At 38.4% G+C, this 21,115-nt stretch overlaps 1 protein-coding gene across 1 annotated transcript in view; it reads left to right on the top strand.

The window, feature by feature from the left end:
- AFG1L (AFG1 like ATPase) overlaps window positions 1–21,115 on the top strand; it is a 229,216-nt gene that overhangs the window by 183,009 nt on the left and 25,092 nt on the right. The window contains exons 10-11 of the mRNA XM_046006748.1: window positions 9,443–9,513; window positions 9,770–9,870. Coding sequence (XP_045862704.1) covers window positions 9,443–9,513; window positions 9,770–9,870 — 172 coding nt within the window. The remainder of the gene's footprint in view (window positions 1–9,442; window positions 9,514–9,769; window positions 9,871–21,115) is intronic.

Below are 21,115 nucleotides of genomic sequence, written 5' to 3'. Positions count from 1 at the left end.
AATAAGGTCTTTTTTTTTTTTGACATGTTCTATTTCTCCGTCTAAGTTTTGTGTTGAGTGCCTGATTTCAGCTATAGAAATTTTCTTAAAATTGGAATGACTGATTACTTTCCTCTCTGTTTACTAATTTAATATGGAGAAATAAAGCATGATTCTCATACTTCCCAAAGCAATCAGGCTTTTAATCCAATGTACTGTACTCACAGGTTTCCTGTAGGAGTTGATGCCAAATTTCCTGGCAACGAAACAGTGGTTGATTCCAGGGCTTTTCTGACTTAAAGACACAGTGGTACTACTTAACAGAAAATAGAAACCTGCCCGTCCACTGCAGTTTCTGAACTTAGCGAAAAGAGACAGAAGCAGTGAAATGGGTGTATTTTACCAGGGCATTATAGAACAGAGGAGAAATAGTCTGCACTCTGCTTGGACCCCAACCCCCCACCCCCCGAACAAAAACCATTTGGAAAGAGTGACTTCGCTTTTTCTTCAGAAACGACTTTCATTCTCTTACTTTTGATTATCGGTGGGCAGATTTTCTGTTTCACATTTTATCCGCCCCAAACACTGCCACATAGTAGCACCCCACTGGTAGGACAATGACCCAGAATCGAAGGAAGTCACTTAAATTCTTTATCCCCACTCCGTTGTAGGAGCTTATGTTTCTGTTCTCCTGAGGCAAGAGGCTGCAGTTCATAGCATCTGAGCTTAATTCCTGTATTTTCTCCTGATCAGACTGATGCTCCCCAAGGCACTCTTTCTTAATATACGCCACTTTGTGGTTAACATTGAACTACACAAAGCTGAACAGAACATTTTCTTCCTCGCTATGTGACACGATATTCTTGTAGCCCTGAAAGAAAGCTCTGAATTTAGCTTCCCTTCTACACTGAAAAAAAAAAAACCCACTTAATTTAGCGCCGTCTTTAGGCTGCAGCTTTCCCATGCAACTGCTCTTGACTTCTAGTTAGGCTGGAATAATTTTAAATTATGTTTATAACTTGGGCCCAATTTTAATCTGTTTGTATTTTGTATGATTGATATCCTTGAGTGTTTTCTGTACCTTTCTTTTCTGAATATGCCTGTTGCCAACCGTGGGTCTTGTGTCCCAAACACTTGATTTTTCTTTAAAACCGTCTGACCCTGGTCCTCCTTTGGAGCTTCACAGGCATGGTTGTATTTTTGAGTATAGATTTTTAGTATAACATAATGTTGCTGCCTTTTTAAATTGTTTCCCTGGAAAACTGACTAGTAGGGCCCTAGAGTCGTAGACTCATTCCCATTACTCCAGTTTTCCTCCATTTCTAAATTCTTTTCCTATTTTGAGGTTAAAGTCATTTTCTCCAGCTGAAAATTTTGCAATAATGTTATGTTCTTGAAATTTCCTCCTTAAAAAAGTCAAGAGATCTTAGTGTTTTTAAGAGTGTTTTAAAATTTTATGTATATCATAATGACATCTTACTAAGAAAATGCTTCTGGGTTAACTGTTGTGTTAATTATATTTGTATTTTGTGCCCAATGCATTTCTAAAAATAATTTGAAGCAACTAACCTTAAAATCATTTATAATATGTCCACTAAAATTACTAAAATGGAAGAAATGGAAAAAGAAAGTGTAGGCAAGGATGTGGAACAAGTAGAACTTTTTGTACATGCTGGAAAGAGAGTAAACTTCTCCCACCACTTTGGAAAATTGTTGGCAGTATTTACTACGCTGAACGTTGGTATACCCTATGAGCAGTAATTCGGTTCCTAGTTATACACCAACAGACATGTATACAAAAGTTTACTAAAAGGCATGTGCTAGGATGTTCACATAGCCCTATGTATAGGAACGCTGAATTGTAAACTACGCAAAGGCTCATTTTAAAAAAAATTTTATTTATTTATTTGACAGAAATCACAAGTAGGCAGAGAGGCAGGCAGAGAGAGGGGGGGGAAGCAGACTTCCCGCTGATCAGAGAGCCCGATGTGGGGCTCAATCCCAGGACCCTGGGATCATGACCTGAGCTGAAGGCAGAGGCTTTAACCCACTGAGCCACCCAGGTGCCCCAAGGCTCATTGTGAAGGACTGAATTATATTCCCCCAAAATTCATAGGTGAAGTCCAAATCCCCAGTGAGACTGTATTTGGGGATAGAGCCTTTGGGTAGATAATAGTGAGTAAACAAAGCCAGACACATGTTAATAAGGGAAATGAGTTTATATAAAGCAGTATGTACCCTAATGCCCAACTTGAAAATGATTTAGGATACACTCTTAATCATTTGATCATGTCAGTGCCAAATGACATTTTCCTGTATCTGGAATAGTTGTCAACCAGCAGAGATCAGTACTATCAGATATGATAATTATGCTGTGTGTTTTAAAAACCTTTAATTTGAAAAATAACTTTTCTATATTAAATATTGGAGGTACTTAAATTTTAAAATAATCTTATCTTGCATTTATTTTGTGTTAATGTTTCCTTTAAATATTTACTACTATCAAAAGTCTGTATCCGGTAGAGATCATTTTTATGTTCTTGAAATAGATCACAATATACATAATATAGAAATATATGTCATAGTATATTGATTTGTAATAGTGATAAGCCATGAATTTATTTTTATGCCTTTTTTTTCATAGAAAACTGCTGAAGCTTTTAGTATAACCCTATAACGGAAAAGTGATTCACTGTGTATTAGTATTGTGATATACAGAATAACTTATGATTTCAGGAATTTTAAGATTAGTATCTTCCAGGACTTTGGAAACAATTGTGGGGATTCCCCTGGATTTCCCACCTGTGTGGTTACCCCCAGCTGTCCTCTGGTTCTTCAGGCCAGGACTGCAGGTTTTCTGTTGGAGTTGGAGTTGCCCTGAGCAGTCCTGACTTGATTGTCTTCAGTCTGAAAGCTGTGAAATGGGTAATTCACCCCATGTTTTTCCCTTCTCTCAAGTGTCCACTCTCTTCAGTTCTGTTCACTGTCCAGTGCCTTCAGGTCACCTGTTTTTGTATTTTGTCTGGACGTAACAGCTGCCATAGGCAGGAGGGCCAATGGGGGGGTAGAGCTTATTAGGTCCTACTAGACAGAGAACTCTTCTCCCTGTTCTGAGAGAGCCCAACCTACCTAGCATCTTATGAAGAAGGCTGGATGGGAAATAGCTTTTTTTGAGAATTCACCTGCCCGAAAATGTCTTTATATTGCTTGTTTGATAGTTTGACCTGGCAGGGTTAGTCTGACAATAACTTCCCCTTAGACAATTTAGACACCGTTCTCTTTGTGCTTCATTATTACAGCTGCAAAGTTTCATGAGCATGGATACAAGTCAGTTTCTTGACCTTTTATATTTTACCTGTTATTCCTCTTGAAGGTTTTAGGATATTCTTTCTTTATTCCTGGTTTCTTAAGTTTCCTGCTAATATGCCTTACAATGGAACCTTTTCCCCCATTCTTTGTTGTGGGTGTCCACTGGGCTCCTTCAGTGTAGACATTCATGCTCTTCAGTTCTAGGAAACTTAGAAAAATTAACTTTAGAATTTAATTAATTTAATTAATGAATTTAATTAATCTTAGAATTTAATTTTTTCATTGCTGCTCCTTTTATTTTTTTTCTCCATAGTCTTTGGAGCTTCTCCTGGTTAGATATTGGACCTTCTGGTGTGTTTTCTCATTCTTCTATTTTCCCTTCTGTTTTCTAGTTTTTGTTCTTTTTGTTCTGTTTTCTGAAAGATTACTTCAACTTTTTCTTCTAATTCTTTTCCTGAATTTAACAGTCATATTTAGAGCTCTTTCTTACGCACTAATTGTTCTTTTAGTTTATAGCATCCTTCTTTGTTTATGCATGTAATATCTTCTTCTCTTTAGGTGTATTAGAGTGTATTTGTGTTTGTTTCCTCCAAGATCCTCTTTTTCTATCTCTTTTCATCCTTATTTTATATCTTACGGGCTTTCCTTAAATTCCTAGAAATACTTGGTTGTCCATTCACAAGATTGAAGCATTAAAAAGCTGACTAGAAGTTCTGTGTGCATGGATAGGGTTTTGCTGATGGGTAGGCTTCACTGGAGGGTGGTAGATGGTGTGGCAGGTCAGATTTTCCATTGAAGAGACCCCAGATGTCAGTATCTGCAAGTCTTTCTTTTGGCTATTCAGTGTCCTCCAGAGTGTTTCCTTCAATCTTTCTACTTCCTGCGGCAGAACTTTGGCTGGTAGGGTTCTGGGTACCAAAGAGGGAGGGACTGTTGGTTTCACTATTTTATATGTAGGATTTCAGTATGGTGTTTCTCCCCCTTTCTTCATTGTGAAAACTGACCCAGATGATGAACTTACCGGTTTCAGCTGGAGTTGGGGAGGTGTTCAGGACTCTTGCTGTCCAGGTAAGGGCAGGGCATCACAAAAACTGTCGTTGTCTTATTTTCCAGTGATCCCTGCATTTCCAGCCTATCCCCCCTCACCTGTAACTTCAAATATATCTAGCAGTGCTAAATCTTTGGAGGATTCTTAGTGAGAACTGACTTACTTCATGTTGGCTTAGCACCCCACCTCCCACCTTCTGATTTCTCAACCTACCAAGGTTCTATCTATCCAATTAAAGACAACAATGCCAGATTCTTTTTTTTTTTTTTTTTTTCAGACTCCTCTAATCTTTCCAGGTGACTTGTATAGAGAACCCTTCCCTCCCATCACTTGTCTTTGGGGGAAGGTAAATCACCCTCTTCTCTCCTAAGGGGAGGGCACTTTCATCAATATACAGACCATCTAAACATAAAATCAACAAGGAAACAGTGGCTTCAAATGACACCCTGGACTAGATGAATCTTACGGATATATTCGGAACAGTCCCTCCTAAAACAGCAGATACACATTCTTTCCAGGTGCACGTGGAACTTGCGCTTGAATCCGGCATAGATCGATCCAGAACAGATCACATATTAGGTCACAAAACAAGCCTCAAAAATTTCAAAAAGGTTGAAGTCATACCATGCATCTTTTCTGACCATGACACTGTGGAACTAGAAGTCAACCTGAAGAAAAAAGTCCTAAGGGGAAGAAGGGGAGAGAAAGGCTCTTATCACAGATACTAGACATAAAGACTCCTGATTCCTTTACTCCTTTTATAAAGACACTGTGGTGTGGTAAAGAGGAGGGGCTGGTGGAGGAGGAGGGGGTGGCATTTGGAATAGGGCTGGTTCTCTTCATGATTTAATCATGGGGGCAGGAGTCTGGATCCAGCCGTTAGTGGCACACTGGAGGTTCTCTTTAGAAACTTGGGGCCACTAAGCACTTCTGGCCATCAACTTTGGACCTTAACTGCAGTTCCAGGACAAGAGGAAAGAGTTGTACTCAAAAACTGCATAATGTTTCATTGTGTGAGTATATTCAAATGTACTTCTTAGTCCCCATTGTGGGACATTAGGGTTTTTTTTTTTTTCTCACTTTTTTGATGTTAGAAGTGTCACAACGAACATCCTTGTAGTTGTTAACCATTATTATTTCCATAGGTGAAATCCTTATGAGCGGAACAGCTGGGTGCTGTGGGATGCATGTTTTTAATGTTTTTGTTACATATATATTATTTGGTTGCCCTGAAATCTTGCACCGATTTTATTTTTTTTATTTTTTTTAATTTTTTTAATATTTTATTTATTTGACAGAGAGAAATCACAAGCAGGCGGGGAGGCAGGCAGAGAGAGAGGAGGAAGCAGGCTCCCCGCGGAGCAGAGAGCCTGATGCGGGGCTCGATCCCAGGACCCTGAGATCATGACCTGAGTCAAAAGCAGAGGCTTTAACCCACTGAGCCACCCAGGCGCCCCCTTGCACCGATTTTATACCCCCCAGTAGTATGTGAAGAGGGTCCATTTTCCCTTCAAGTACGCTTGGTCTAGATTTTCCTCATCTCTGCCAGTTTAGATAAAAGAATAGTATTGCATGATTTTACTTTGCATTTGTTATCACTAGTGAATGAATGGTTTTACATGATGGCTTCTTGGCCATCAAGCTATTTTTATTTTTATTTTTTTCATCGAGCTATTTTTAAATGCAGTTTTTCTTTTCAGATCCTTTGTCAGTTTTTCTATTTGTGTTATTAAAATTGTATTAATTTTTAGTACATTGATAATAAATGCCATACGTGTTGCTACTGTTTGATATGCCTATATATTTTATTTATAATACTTTGTTGTACAGCAATTTAAAATTTTTCTATATTCAGATCTTAGAAAAGTGAGGGCTTAATTCTCTGAGTCTCAGTTTTCTCTTCTGTAAAAATGGGATAATAGCAAATACTGCACGGGAAGGCGGGGTCATATAGTTGAACTGTTGCATACTAGTTGCTTGTATAATACAGCTTTTGTTATGCCCTTTGTGACACATGGAAATCGTTCAGAATCATCTACATTTTCAAGTAGAATTACAAATCGTACTCAAAGATGTTTGAGTAAAAATCTGAATCTTTTAAGCTAATATGGACAGGTAGATTTTAATTTCTCTTTTCACTTTCCTAATTCTCATCCTTTAGAAAAGTTCATGAGCTCTGATGAGTCCCCTTAAGTAGGGAAATCTGTCTGAGAGTGTGAAAAGCCTAGTGTTTTCTTGTGAAGTATCGGTTAAGGGATTATGAAAAAGTTCATTTCTTGTAAAGATTTCTTTCACAGCATCCTCATCTATCTCATGTCAATACAGAGATATAGTTAATAAAATCAAAACACATACTAGCCCCTCCCACTTTTAAGACAATATGAAGCTGAGGTTTCTGCCCTTCAACTGGTCAGTAGAACTTACTCCCAGAGGTCAAGTACAATTTGGCTTAGATGGATAACAGACTGTTCAGTTGTAAGTTACATGAACTACTTTTGCAAATATTTCTTTTTAGTCCATTTAACACCAGTAAAAATTTTTATTTTGCATCTTGTAACTTCTGGGTAACTTTTTATGATAATTTAATAGAATTTTATTTATTTATCTATTTCTTTTTGAGAGAGTGTGAGCTGGTGGAGGGGCAGAGGAAGAGAGAAAGAGAATCTTTTTTTTTTTTAAGATTTTATTTATTTATTTATTTGTCAGAGAGAGAGAGCACACAGGCAGGCAGAGTGGCAGGCAGAGGCAGAGGGAGAATCAGGCCTCCCGGCCATGCAGGGAGCCCGATGTAGGACTTGATCCCAGGACGCTAGGATCATGACCCGAGCCGAAGGCAGCCACTTAACTGACTAAGCCACTGGGGCGTCCCAAGAAAGAGAATCTTAAGCAGGCTCCATGCTCAGTGTAGAGCTCCACATGGGATTCAAACTCATGATCCTGAGATCATGACCTGAGCCGAAACCCAGTCAGATGCTAGATCGACTGAGCCACCCAGAGGCCCCATATAGAATGTTTTGCTATAGTAAAATAATTAGGCCATTTCACATATAATTTCACTATAAGTGAAATCATATATAGTAATTACATAGATGATGTAGAAGGTGTGGCCTGACTGAAGTCTTGTGAGCCATATTTTAATTTTATAGTATATTAGAGCACAGTGTAAAGGGGAAATCACCATTGAGGATGTTCGTAAGCTTTTGTTTGTTCACCAAATATGCTTTTAGAAATATAACTGTGTTTTGTCTTGGTTATTTTTCAGAATTCATTTCTCCTCCTCTGTCGGGTAACACGCCTATCTGAAGGAGAAGTTAACTTTCTGCAAGCCAGCAGATAACCTGGGTGGCTGGCTTTGCTCCTTCTGTTTTATATCCCTTAAAAATTTTAGTACCTTTGGTTCTCCAATAGTTGTGTGTGTTTACGCCACCATTACAAGGTGGAGACAATTTCAGAGAAATTCCCAAGAATAATATTGGCAAGGCCACGTAAACATGCATGTGCTTGGTATGGGCACTGACATTTACATTGGCTTGTGTGATTTCTTTGTACCTTTAAAATTGTTTTTTGTCTAGGGCACCTGTGTGGCTCAGTGGGTTAAAGCCTCTGCCTTCGACTCGGGTCATGATCTCCAGGTCTTGGGATCGAGCCCCGCATCAGGCTCTCTGCTCAGCAGGGAGCCTGCTTCCCCCTCTCTCTCTGCCTGCCTCTCTGCCTACTTGTGATCTCTGTCTGTCAAATAAATAAATAAAATCTTCTAAAAAAATTGTTTTTTTGTCTCTATGATCACTTTCTGTAGTGTCATTTTATTATTGTAATACTACCGTGTTCAAATGTCATACAAGGCTTTCCCTAAGTCAAATAGCATTTCCCCTGCAAAGTTAACCATTGCAGATGATGTTTTTAAGATTCTTTGAGGTGGAAGGGTTATCACTTGGAAGGTGACAATTCCAAACCCTTCATGGTGACCGTGTGCTGTCCTGCATTTTAAATGCATTTGCTGTACAACAGTTGAAGAATTAGGTGCTTGTGTGTTAAATGCGTGCCACCTGGTAATTATCTCAAGGGAGAAATGAGTTTGGTTTTGTTTGAGCTTAAAAAAAAATGATTTGTCTTCTTAGTTTTCAAAAAGACTTCATTAAGGTGGATGTCCAGAATTGAGTTTATTTGCTTCCACCCCTAGATATGAGTGATTTGTATATCAAAATTAAGCATATTGGCAGGTCATCATTTTTAAGTTTGTGTGTAGAGTTGAAGTAAACTTACATTTACATTTGAAGTTCTTTTTTAACAGCATTTATTTCTTCTGCCAGTTATTTTATTTTATTGACAGTTAATTTACAAACCCCTTTTGAAAAAAAAGTGATAGGAAGAAAGGGCATAGTGTTATCACATTTGTATTTGTGGGTTCCCTAAACCATATGGTGATTTGTAATTAGAATACAAAGCATTCTTTGATGAGGCTAACTTCGTAGGAGCTGCAGTGGTAGGCATTGCAGAAGGAGAGAGTTTTCCTGAATTTCTGACAAGGACACTTTGGAAAGAAACTGTGTGGTCTATAATTGTCCCTGTACTCCAAGTCTGATAAAGTTATTGATGTGCAGATCAACTCAGTATTTCGAAGCTGGTAATTTAATTCTGGATGTTTGATCCTCTCAGTCAGTGGCTTGACTTGATTTTTTTTTTTTTTTAAGCAGCTTCAATATTTAATTTCACATGTACCCTCTCAGTAGAGATTTCAAAGGATACTTTGCTGGATGCTTGACTGCCTTGTCTATTTGCTCTTGTTTTGCATGCAAGAGAGAGCCAGAAGCCTTTCTTCTCATTGTGTACACATAGTATTAATGGATTTACTCTGCCTGTATCGTCTCATTACTGGAAACAGCCAGAAGCACAGAAGTCTTTCAGTGTATGCAAATAAGGCCGAATCATCTACCTGAGAGTTAATATTCTCTGCTTTTAAGTGTATTCTAAATCTAATGTTTGTATTTAGAGCATAACATCCTGTTCTCTTTTTTTATGGGCAAAAAGCTAAGCAGGCTCAGGCAGCTGTTTGATGTTGGCTTCAAGTGTTATTAATTTCATATTCTATTATTCTTTTCACTGTAGCACAAGTGAAGCTGATGTGGAGGCTGTCATGGATAAGTTGTTTGATGAGCTGGCTCAGAAACAAAATGATTGTACGTAAGTTAATTTCTCTTGAAAGAGAATACATTTAGAACACAATGCCCAATCTCCACTGACCAATTAATAAGTTCCATTGCTGTATATGGGTTGATGCCACGCTCAAGTGGCAGTCATTGTATCAGCATTTTGTCTAATTTATGTGTTGAATCATGTGCTATTATTCATCAAGCTATGCATTTCCTATCTGTAAGAGATGAATTTTATAGTAATTATCCAGACAAGATTGAGTCTTTGTTCATGTTCCCATAGTAACTAGACCAAGGATTCTAAAAGTGCAAGGCAGAGAGCTGCGGCTGAATAAAGCCTGTGGAACTGTTGCCGACTGCACATTTGAAGAGCTGTGTGAGAGAGTAAGTATCCAGACACGTCCAGACTCATTGGCCTTTTCACATGTTAAAATACTTCATATTTTCCTCTCTGCCTGTTTCACATTTTAAAAGACTGTTCACAGACTCGGAACTCATTTAACAGTCTCATGGGGGGAAATAACTCATCCGTACATGTCATGTGCCTTTTATGGGCCTTGGCTCGAAATTTGCACTTAGAAGGATGCTGAAGCAAAACTGGAAATGCAGAGAGGACTGTCAACTGTTGCTGGAAGCAGAACAGAAACCAGTTTGAGGGATGTTTTGTGAAAGTCACACAGAAGAGAATTAAGTTTTTTTAAACTGAGGGGAGGTTAGTATGTGGGGCAAGGAAAACGAAGTAAGACTACCATGATCCAAGAAAGTACGACGTGAGAGGATTTCTAGCCCTCGCGCTCATTGCCCACCTGTGATTGCCATTTCTGATCTATTTGGGAGACAAAGTGAATTTCTGTAACCATGACATCTGTATTATATAATAATATACTCAACAGAGGAAAGAAATATATATAATGCGTACATTCATATAAATGAGAAAGACCTTGTTGCAAATTCAGTATTGATATGAACTCTGTCTTTTTTTTTTTTTTTTTAAGATTTTGTTTATTTATTTCACAGACAGAGATCACAAGTAGGCAGAGAGGCAGGCAGAGAGAAAGGGGGAAGCAGGCTCCCTGCCGAGCAGAGAGCCTGATGCGGGGCTCGATCCCAGGACCCTGGGATCATGACCTGAGCCGAAGGCAGACTTTAACCCACTGAGCCACCCAGGCGCCCCGAATCTGTCTTCTAAAAGCTCTGGGATTCTCGTTACTCAGTGGATATTCAACATTTATTGACTGTAAATCTTGAGACAAACAAATCCAAATTAAACATAACTTTTAGCATAATTTCTTAATCGTCCTTTAAGTGGTCTCTGACTTACCTTAAGTTTTAAGATAACTAAAAAAGAATCGTTTTCAGTGAGGGGGAAGAGAAAGTCTTTATTTATAACTGCCAGCCATTTTGTGAGTACTTTTCTCAAAAGCTAATGACTTACTTACTTACTTAGAACTAGTTTAGCTTTGTAATCTTTAAACCAGAGAGATGAATCTAGTCTGCAGTTGTTATTAGAGAAATAAAGCACTTCAGGTCGGTAAGGTTTAAGATCAACTAAGATCCTCTGACAGGGCAAAAATGTCATCCCTGGTTGTAGGGAAAGTCATCCTGGGTAATATGGACCCTTTTTTGCATTTCTGTGGGGTCCGTTTCGTCAAGGTTCCAGTAAGCTAGCATCTCTATTCGAAATTCTGCTTAGGCTTCCACTTAAGTTTTACTTACTTTGCTTGAGAAATAAACTTGAGAAACATCTTGTGTATTGAAAAGATGAAGCTCCTGTTTCTTCCATGGAAGGGGACCTCGTGAGGAAGGGGGAAGGATAGACCTGTTGTATCTTGGGCAAAGATGGTCTCTTAGAGCAGACACTGAGTGTTTTTATTTTTTATGTGTTTATTATTTCAGGAGACACTTAACTGTCAGGAAAAGACCACTGCTCAGGGGCCCAGATCGTCATAGTTTACTCTGGGGAGGTGGTGGGGAAGAAGATTGTTGCAGAGAATTCTTTTTCCTTTATTACAAAGTTGCAGAACAATTAAATAATTTCAGGCAAACGGTTGCTTGTGTATATTTTTCCTTTTAAATCAAATTATGGTATAGGTCAATCAAAAGATTTTACTCTACCCTTTTTTTTTTTTTCATTTTATTTATTTTTTCAGTGTAACAGTATTCATTCTTTTTGCACAACACCCAGTGCTCCATGCAAAACGTGCCCTCCCCATTACCCACCACCTGTACTCTACCCTTTTTATATAGTTCTCGGGGCCCATGTGAAGCAGGCTGGGTCCAGATATGTGTGTTGAAATTTTACATTTAAAGGCATGTGTCCTGAATTCCTTCTCACGCCATTCTAACTGCATCCTGCAAATTGGCATTGCAAGGCCGCTAAAAGACTAGAGTTTGTAGGGAGGATTCAGGACTGGTTGAACAGGTGGATAAGATAACTCTCAAGATGTCTTTCAACACCAAGGTTATGAATGTTTAACTTAAGGGCTGATGAGGACTGTGAGGATGAAAAGAGAGGACAGAAAGATTTAGGGATAATTTTTGACATTGGATTCACATCCTCCCTGTAAGGATCTGACCCACTGTCTACTAAACTCTTCTTCTTCTCGCTTCTGCCATACCTGTCCCCTATTGCTTTAGCCAGGCTCACTGCCTTATTTGGACATGGTATTGCCCAAGCTCAGCGTATTTGGGAAACGGCACACACAGATCGGCAATGCTGCAGGCATGGTTTTGCTGCTGGGAAGGTGAAGGGCCAGGGAGATTCCTGGGCTGCCTCAGTTCTGGTGATTAATGCCCTTATTCCCTGATGCTAATCACCACTGTTGGCATCCAGACACCATCAGCCTTGACTCTTGGCCAAATAGTAGAGATAAAAGCTATTCATCCTTTAGTATTGACTGAGAGTGTACCAAGCACGGGACACAAACCAGAAGTAGTTCCCAACCGGTGGTTTCATTTGGAATACATGAAAAGAAATAAAGCATAAAATAGAGATGGAGAAGCAAAATGTTTTTTAACAATTCCCCGAGAGATACTGTTAGATACAGTTATGTCTAACCACATATGAACTATTTTGATATAGTCAATATTAATGGAAAAAAATTAAGGCCAAAACACATATCTGATGAATCTCCTTTCCTTGAATACTAATAACCAAGGAAGAAAAAAACTAATAAACAAGAAGTTGACAGTGAATATGTGTATACCCATGCATATGCATCAACGGATATATTTCTCTGCTTAGACTTTATACAAACACACCTGGCTACCTGTCATTATTTTTAAGACACAAATAACAAACTACTCTTGCAAATAGTTACTTGTGAGCACAGTTATCAGTTGAGGAAACAATTTTCTGCAGGTGTAAAAATTACATTTTTCAATAAGGAAAATTTAGGTATAGTCAGTTTACTCATTAAGCCTTTAGAATTCGGTTTTGGCTCACTTTTTTTGAACAGTGTTCTTTCATTTTTGGTCTACAAAAGCTTAACCCTAAAGCAAGTGGTTCTCAAACTGTTTGGTTTCAGAACCCCTTCACACTCTTAAAAGTTATTGAGGAACCCAAAGAGCTTTTGTTTATGTAGGTTATCCCTCTTAATATTTACTCTATGTATTAGAAATTAAAACTGAGAAAATTTTTAAGTATTTATAATCAATTTAAAATAACAATGATAAAACCCATTATATTCATCCTATCAAATTAGCATAAATATCACTTTTGAGAAAAATATTTTCCAAAGTGAAAATAATTCATTAAGAAGAGTGACATTAAGCTTTGCGCAGTGACAGTATTGTAGCCAATAAGGTTTATCCGAGGCACGATTATTGCTTAAAGAAGAGTGACATTAGGAGGGTTAAACCTCTGCCTTCGCTCAGGTCATGATCCCAGGGTCCTGGGATCGAGCCCCGCATCAGGCTCTCTGCTCAGTGGGGAGCCTGCTTCCCCCCACCCTCTCTCTGCCTGCCTCTCTGCCTACTTGTGATCTCTGGCAAATAAATAAATAAAATTAAAAAAAAAAAAAAGAAGAGTGACATTATATTTTTTGTAAAGCTCTTTAACATTTGGCTTAATAGAAGATAGGGACATCCTCCTATCTGCTTCTGCATTCAATCTATTATGATACGTTGTTTTGATTGAAGTGTAGAAGAAAAATCTGGTCTCATACAGATGTATAGTTGGAAATGGGAAAAATATTTTAATAGCCTTATCAGATAATTGTGGGTGCTCTTTTTTGATGCTACATGAAAATTCAATAAGAGCTTCCTTCCAAAGAAGGAAGCTTTCTTCCCACAGTATGGGAGGAGGGATGGGGGAAAGAGTCAGTTTCTGTTAGAGAAACCTGACAAACACCATCTCAAACAAGTGTGATCAACATTCATATCAACAGCAATGACTCATATTGGTAGATATACCCTTGATGTGATGTGACGAAAATAGCACTTGACCTCTGTGGTCTGTCTCCTATTACCCATAATTCCAGTCTAATCATGCAAAAGACATCAGGCAAATTCTAGCTGAGGGACATCTTTTGTAGAATAACTGGCCAGTACTCTCCAAAACCGTCAGGATCTTCAAAAATAAGGAAAGTTATGAGAAACGGTCCCAGCAGAGGAGAGCCTAAAAACCAGGATGACTAAAAGGTAATATTGTATCCTTAATGGGATCCTGGAACAGAAAAAGGACCTTAGATTAAAAGTAAGGAGTTATGGTGAGTGCTGTGAAGTGTGTAAACCTGGCGATTCACAGACCTGTACCCCTGGGGCTACACATAATGTATGTGTTTATTAAAAAAATTTTTAAAAAAAGTAAGGAAATCTGAACCAAATATGGACTTCAGCTAATAGTATATATCAATATTGGTTTATTAATTGTAACAAATGTGCCATGCTAACATAAGATGTTAATAATAGGGGAAATTGGATTTGGAAGTGTATGAAAACTCTGTACTATCTTCTCAATTTTTCTGTAAACCTGAAACTATCCTTAAAAAGTCTATTTAAATTAAAAAACATTTGACAAGAAGTAGATTTTAAACTCTTAGTTACAGTGTAGAATCTGAGACAGTATCAGTGTATTTTTGACATACTATTATTAAAATTCATTAATCCTTTTTTTTTTTTTAAAGATTTTATTTATTGGGGCACCTGGGTGGCTCAGTGGGTTAAAGCGTCTGTCTTTGGCTTGGGTCATGATCTCAGGATCCTGGGATCGAGCCCCACATCGGGCTCTCTGCTCAGCCGGGAGCCTGCTTCCCCCTCTCTCTCTCTGCCTGCCTCTCTGACTACATGTGATCTCTGTCAAATAAATAAATAAAATCTTAAAAAAAAAAAGATTGTATTTATTTGAGAAAGAGAGCATGAGCAAGAGAGCACATCCAGGAGGAGAAGCAGAGGGAGAGGGAGAAGCAGACTCCCTGCTGAGCAGGGAGCCTGATGTGTGGCTCTTTCCCAGGACCCTGGGATCATAACCTGAGCCAAAGGCAGATGCTTAACTGCCTGAGCCACCCACGTGCCGTTCCGTTAACTTTAACATCTGGCTTAATAGAGGATAGGGACATCCTCCTATCTGACTTTACTTCTCTTTTAAAGATTTTTTATTTATTTGAGAGAGAGTGTGTGTGAGCAGGGGAAGGAGCAAAGGGGGATGGGGTAGTGGACTCCCCACTGAGCAGGGAGCCTGACTCATTGCTCAGTCCTAAGACCGCAAGATCATGACCTGAGCCAAAAGCAGACATTTAACTGACTGGGCCACCCAGGCACCCCTCCTTCTTGAGCTTTAAATGGATCTTTATGCAGTGGTTATTGGAAAATATTGGTTGACTGAATTATATAGATCTCCTACATGTTGCCACATTTAATCCTATAATATCAAAGCATTAGATTCCTTAATATCACCATCAGTATCATCAGAAAAAAATTGGAAGGCTGTCGACTTCATGAGGGCAGCAACAAGTTTTCCAAAATTCTAATTTTCACTTATTTGCTCAAATCATATCACTGACAATGAATTACTTTTCGTTGTTTTCCTTGAAATGGAAGTCTTACTTGGTTCATTTTCAAGAAACTGTCTGTGGAACATTGTAAGAAAATGTCTGCCCAGTCTGAAAAACCATAGTTTACCTGTAACTTATTCTTTCATATAAAAATGATGCTCCGTGATAAAAGTGGCTAGTTCAGCTAGCAACTCAAACAACTGCACAAATGCTTTTCCTCAAGACAACCATTATATTTGGTGTATAGCAGAAGTACTTTATGTGTACTTCCTTCACCACAAAGAATACTAAAAAGATGTGTTCTCAAGGGTTGAGATTTAACAAAGTCCTTCTTACTGGTTCTCTAAGGATGTTTTTACGTAGAACTGGATTTATTATTATTTTTTTTTAACTGGACGATGGAGAATACAAAGGGTTTGGGGCCACTGCTTTGATTCATGCTTAAGTGCCAGCAGTTTTACCAACCATTGCTTTTGTACCGTTAATGCAAATGTCACCACAGTGGAAAAGGTAAATAGTATTCTAGTATTATTATAGAAAGTTTTGACCTCAGGGACCCCTGAAAGGGTCTCAGGGAACCCCACAGATCTAAAAACTGTATTTTAAGAGCCACTGACTTAAGTAACAGTATATCTGAGTTCTTCCTTGCCAAGCAACCATGTCAAGGAAACCTGAAAGCCCAAGGCTTAAGGTCACTAGCCTGGAGGTATAGGGCCTTCCCAGCTTTCAGGAGGACACAGGGGTCAGTAACACAGTACTGGATGGTGTGGTTATGCCAGGCCACATGAGTTGGACAGTTCTGTCCTAAGGGTCTCAGCACAGAGAGAGCTCTCACACTGGAAGATGTCTGCTCCCCAGCCAGCTTCAGGCATGGGAGCTCACAAAGTATCTGATTGTATTTCATGATCAAGCCAGAACTGAAGATTTGATTGATGTAACTTGTCCGGAACATTTTCAGATAGAGTGTAGTGTTGAAGAGCACACAGTCTGATTTCCAGACTACCAAGGAGTTCAAGCCCCGGTTCTGCCACTTGCTAACCATATGATCTTGCGAAAGTAACTTAACATGTCAGTACCTCAATTTCTCCACCTATAAAGTGGGCACAATAATAGTGGCTATGTATGGTAGACATTAAATGAGTTAATACATATAAAGTGCCTAGAATAATGCTTGATACATCGCAGTGTGTGCTTTATTATTATGCAGGTACTATGGACTCTCCTAATTGAGTCTGCTTTTCTGGGCATGACAGTACTGAATTGTAGACTTGCAGAGAAAGAGAATCCCGGAGATACCAAGAAGTTAGATGTTAACCTTGAAGCAGGGAAGGAGAGAGGTATGCGAAGATGGGAATGATCTGGGCTTTTCTAGTTTTACTTATGGCATACATCAATGGCTTACAGTCAAAACCTTCTTTTATCTATGATGGCACTAATAGACAAATTTCTACCTAATATATAAAACTGTAAATATATTATTTTTTCCTGGAAGCCATGGCCCAAAAATAATCTTTACAGACCATCAACACATTCACTCCTTGCCAAAGGTTTTGTTTCATGGTGGTGTCTGGTGTGGTGGTTGGATGAGCCTCAATCTTTAGGAGTCTTCCAGAAAACTGTGACATCTAAAACAGACTGTCCTGCTTTATTCACTGAGGGTTAGAAATGTTTTTTTTCTTTACTGAATTTTTTTTTAAGATTTTAAGATTTTTAAGATTTTGTTTATTTGAGAGAGGGAAGAGGAGTAGAGGGAGAAGCAGACTTCCTGCTGAGCAGGGAGCCCAATGTGGGACTCAATCCCAGGACCCTGAGATCACGACTCAAGCCAAAGGCAGATGCTTAACCAAATGACCCACCCAGATACCCTGAATGCTTTTTGTTTACTGAACTATTTAGTCTGACTCAGAAGGTCATTATAATTAAGGACTTTAAGGGGCACCTGGGTGGCTCGGTTGTTAAGTGTCTGCCTTTGGCTTAGGTCATGGTCCCAGGGTCCTGGGATTGAGCCCTGCATCAGGCTCCCTGCTTGGCGGGAAGCCTGCTTCTCTCTCTCCCACTCCCCCTGCTAGTGTTCCCTCTCTTGCTGTCTTTCTCTCTGTCAAATAAGTAAATAAAATCTTTATTAAAAAAAATTTTAGGTTATATCTAAAACTGAATGATTTCAATAGTCTTCATGCAAGTATTCAGTATCTGAATTGACACAGTTATAACGTTGAAGAGAAATGCAAAATTATCGGGGCACCTGGGTGGCTTAGTCAGTTAAGTGTCTGACTCTTGATTTCGGCTCAGGTCATGCTCTCAGGGTCCTAAGATCAAGCCCCACATCAGGCTCTCTGCACTAGGTGTGGAGCCCGCTTAAGATTCTCTCTCTCCTTCTTCCTCTGCCCTTCCTCCCCCTGTGCATGCACACACTCTCTCTCTCTAAAAAGGAAAAAGTGCAAAATTGTCATAAGAAGAAAATAGTCCCAAATGAACTGACCACTTAAAAATGTAGCCCTTCCTCAAACATCTCTCATCGCTTAATATTAGTACCTAGCCCCACCAATCATGTCAGTCTTTTGCCAGTCATTTAGTACTTGTCTGAAGTAGTAAACATCCCATCATAACAATATAGTTAAAAGTAAACCTGTCCATGCAAAGCCACTGACAAATGAAGACTGGCCAACCTGATGAAGAAAAAAAAAAAAAATGAAGGATAATGGCACCATAAAAGTTTTAAAAGAAAATAATTGAAATATTTATTAATTAAAAGAGGATTTTGATAAACCCGATAAAATCCTTAAGTATTTTTGTAAAAATATTTTTCTGTGTAGTTGAACAACCAAATTGTGAAATGTAGGATGTACTATTTTATCATCCTATAATTTAGTCAAGAAAGTTATGCTGAAAATGAATAGTACTTCATTATTTATTCTAGGAATTTAGTTCATAGTTACTATTACCCATATTTTTGTTAAATAAGCTAAAAAAACATTTTTTTTTTTTAGATTTTATTTATTTATTTGACAGAGAGAAATCACAACTAGGCAGAGAGGCAGGCAGAAAGAGAGGAGGAAGCAGGCTCCCTGCGGAGCAGAGAGCCCGATGCGGGGCTCGATCCCAGGACCCTGAGATCATGACCTGAGCCGAAGGCAGTGGCTTAATCCACTGAGCCACCCAGGCGCCCCTAAAACAACATTTTTATGTGTCATTTCCGTTTTTCAAGATAAAGCAAGACTGGAGGTTGAATTGAAGGATCAATTTTTACTAATTGTAGATGGTGATTTATATCTTCCAGGGAAATAACTATATATTGGGTTATAAGTTGTTATTTATTTATTTTTGTATTTTGCTGATTTAAAAGGAGAAAGAAAAAAGACCTTTACAGAAATATCCATAAAAGAAGGCTGGATTAGAAATTTGGAAACTATAGCTCCTTGGGATGTGACCATTTCTATGATGTAAAGGGGGGGAGGGGAGAAGCATCAAAAGGAATGAAGAAAAACTGGCTTGAGCGAACAACTTCCTACTTTCTTCACATGACAAGTTTTCTCTTACAGGGCCCATTGTGAGGCTGAGTGGTCTTGCTTACCTTCTGTTCCCAAACTAGGGCAAGAACAGCTCCTTTGGTGATGCAGTGTATGGCTGTAGACTTGAAACTCTGCAAGCCTTTGACGACTTAGAACCAGCTCCCTGCTGAGGGAGAAAGCTGGCTTTCATTTTCTATGAAAATGTGTCTGGTCCCTGTAATGAGGAGAAAGCCCTAGGGATTCCCAGAGTGTCTTGAGGGACCAATGAATGTGCTGAGAACTATGCAACTACCACATGTTTCTCTGTCTTAGGAGTGTAATTATTTTGAGGATCAGATTCAATAGTAGACACAGCTACTCATGTTCCCTTTATGATCACTTCTGTAAGAAAGTATGACAAATGAATATTTAATATTTGCTTTGGGCTTTGAGAGGAATGTGTCATTTACCTGCTCAATGATTAAGAAGTATGAATTAAAATTTTAAAAATTGAAGTGGTCATTAGCTTTTAAAAATTAGAACTTGTTTTTTACTTTAAACTAATCTGACTTGGATTTAATAATAAATATATCACAACCCTAAGCTATAGAATCTGATTCCCAAAGTACCAAGGAGGTCAAGCCCTGACTGCTATGTGATGTTGGGAAAGTAACTCAACATCTCAGGGCCTCAATTTCTTCCCCTTTTAAATGAGGATAATAAAAGGAATAGTTCTAGAAACAAAAGATCTATACAGTAAAAACACTGGTAAAATGCTGAGGAAATACAGATCAACCAATTAATAGGACTATAGAACACTTTATAGGTACTTTAAATGTACTTGTTTGATTCTTTTTGAAGTTTTAACACTGATGGCTTTTCTAATGCTTATCTACCAACTGGCTCTTTTGTTTTTTAACAAAAAGTTTTGTATATCAAGTAATTCTTTGATTTTTAGCTTTCAGGTTTTCTATTTCCCACCACAAAATACATGATTTGATATACTCTGTAGTACCTTTCCTTAGATTAGGTCAGTTGACTGAGAATTAGTCATTACTCAGTACATTGGTAATTAGCTATTTAGTAAGATATATCCCATTAGATATATTATGACTTTAAAATGTATTTTATAGAAAAAAAAAGTTAAAGAATTGTTAGGATACACTACTTTTGTTTCTTAAAATAACTTAGTGAAGATATTAAGTCAGGCAAAGATTTTGAGAAAAAACTAGAAATGAGTTATAGTATCAAAAATTGTAGGATTGAGGCACCTGGGTGGCTCCGTTGGTTAGGCATCTGTCTTTATTTTTTTTAAGATTTTATTTATTTATTTATGCATGTGAGAGAGAGAGAGAGAGAGAGAGGAAGAGCAGATGCTGAGCAGGGAGTCCAATGCGGGGCTTGATCCCAGGACCTGGGATCATGAACCGAGCCAAAGGCAGACACTTAACTGACTGAGCCACCCAGGTGTCCCAAGCATCTGTCTTCAGCTCAGGTCATGGTCCGGGGATTGAGCCCCACGTCAGGCTCCCTGCTCTGTAGGGAGTCTGCTTCTCCTTCTGCCCCTGACCCAGCTCATGCTCTCTCTCTGTTTGTCTCTCAAATAAATAAATCAAATCTTTGAAAAAAAATTTCTTTAAAAAAATCGTACAATTTCTGTGTATTTTAGGGTCAAATGTTACTTGGCTCCTTTATCTTTTATTGTTAATCAAGAAATATATGTTGTGTAAGATTCCCCTTTTCTCAAGGTTGTTACATTGATTCAGTGGCTTCCAACTATTTCTTAAGTGCTTCCATATTGGTATATGCCACTGTGTTATGAGGAATATAAAAGAAGTATAAGAAGTTTCTTTCAAAAATTTATAATTTAGTAAAGGAAATAACATGAAGAAATATCAGACAATGTTGTAGAGTGGAAAGAGGTCCAAATGAATCAAGAAACAGGAATTCCAATCAGCTGAGTGGCCTTGGACAGATCACTTAACCTCTCTGGGTCCAAGTACCTCATCTGCAAAATGTGGGATGTGATCAACTATCTTCTTTCCTTCATTTGAGCTGTAACAGTCTATTTTGAGGAGTTGTGTTCATTAGTATATATAATGAGTGCATCAGGAGTGGAAAGTAAGGGTAGTAAAGATTGGGAAGACT

This window comes from Meles meles, chromosome 5 (assembly GCF_922984935.1).
Source record: "Meles meles chromosome 5, mMelMel3.1 paternal haplotype, whole genome shotgun sequence".
Lineage (NCBI taxonomy): Eukaryota > Metazoa > Chordata > Mammalia > Carnivora > Mustelidae > Meles > Meles meles.
Note: the sequence above shows the minus strand (reverse complement) of the source record. Positions and strands in the feature narration are given on the sequence as shown.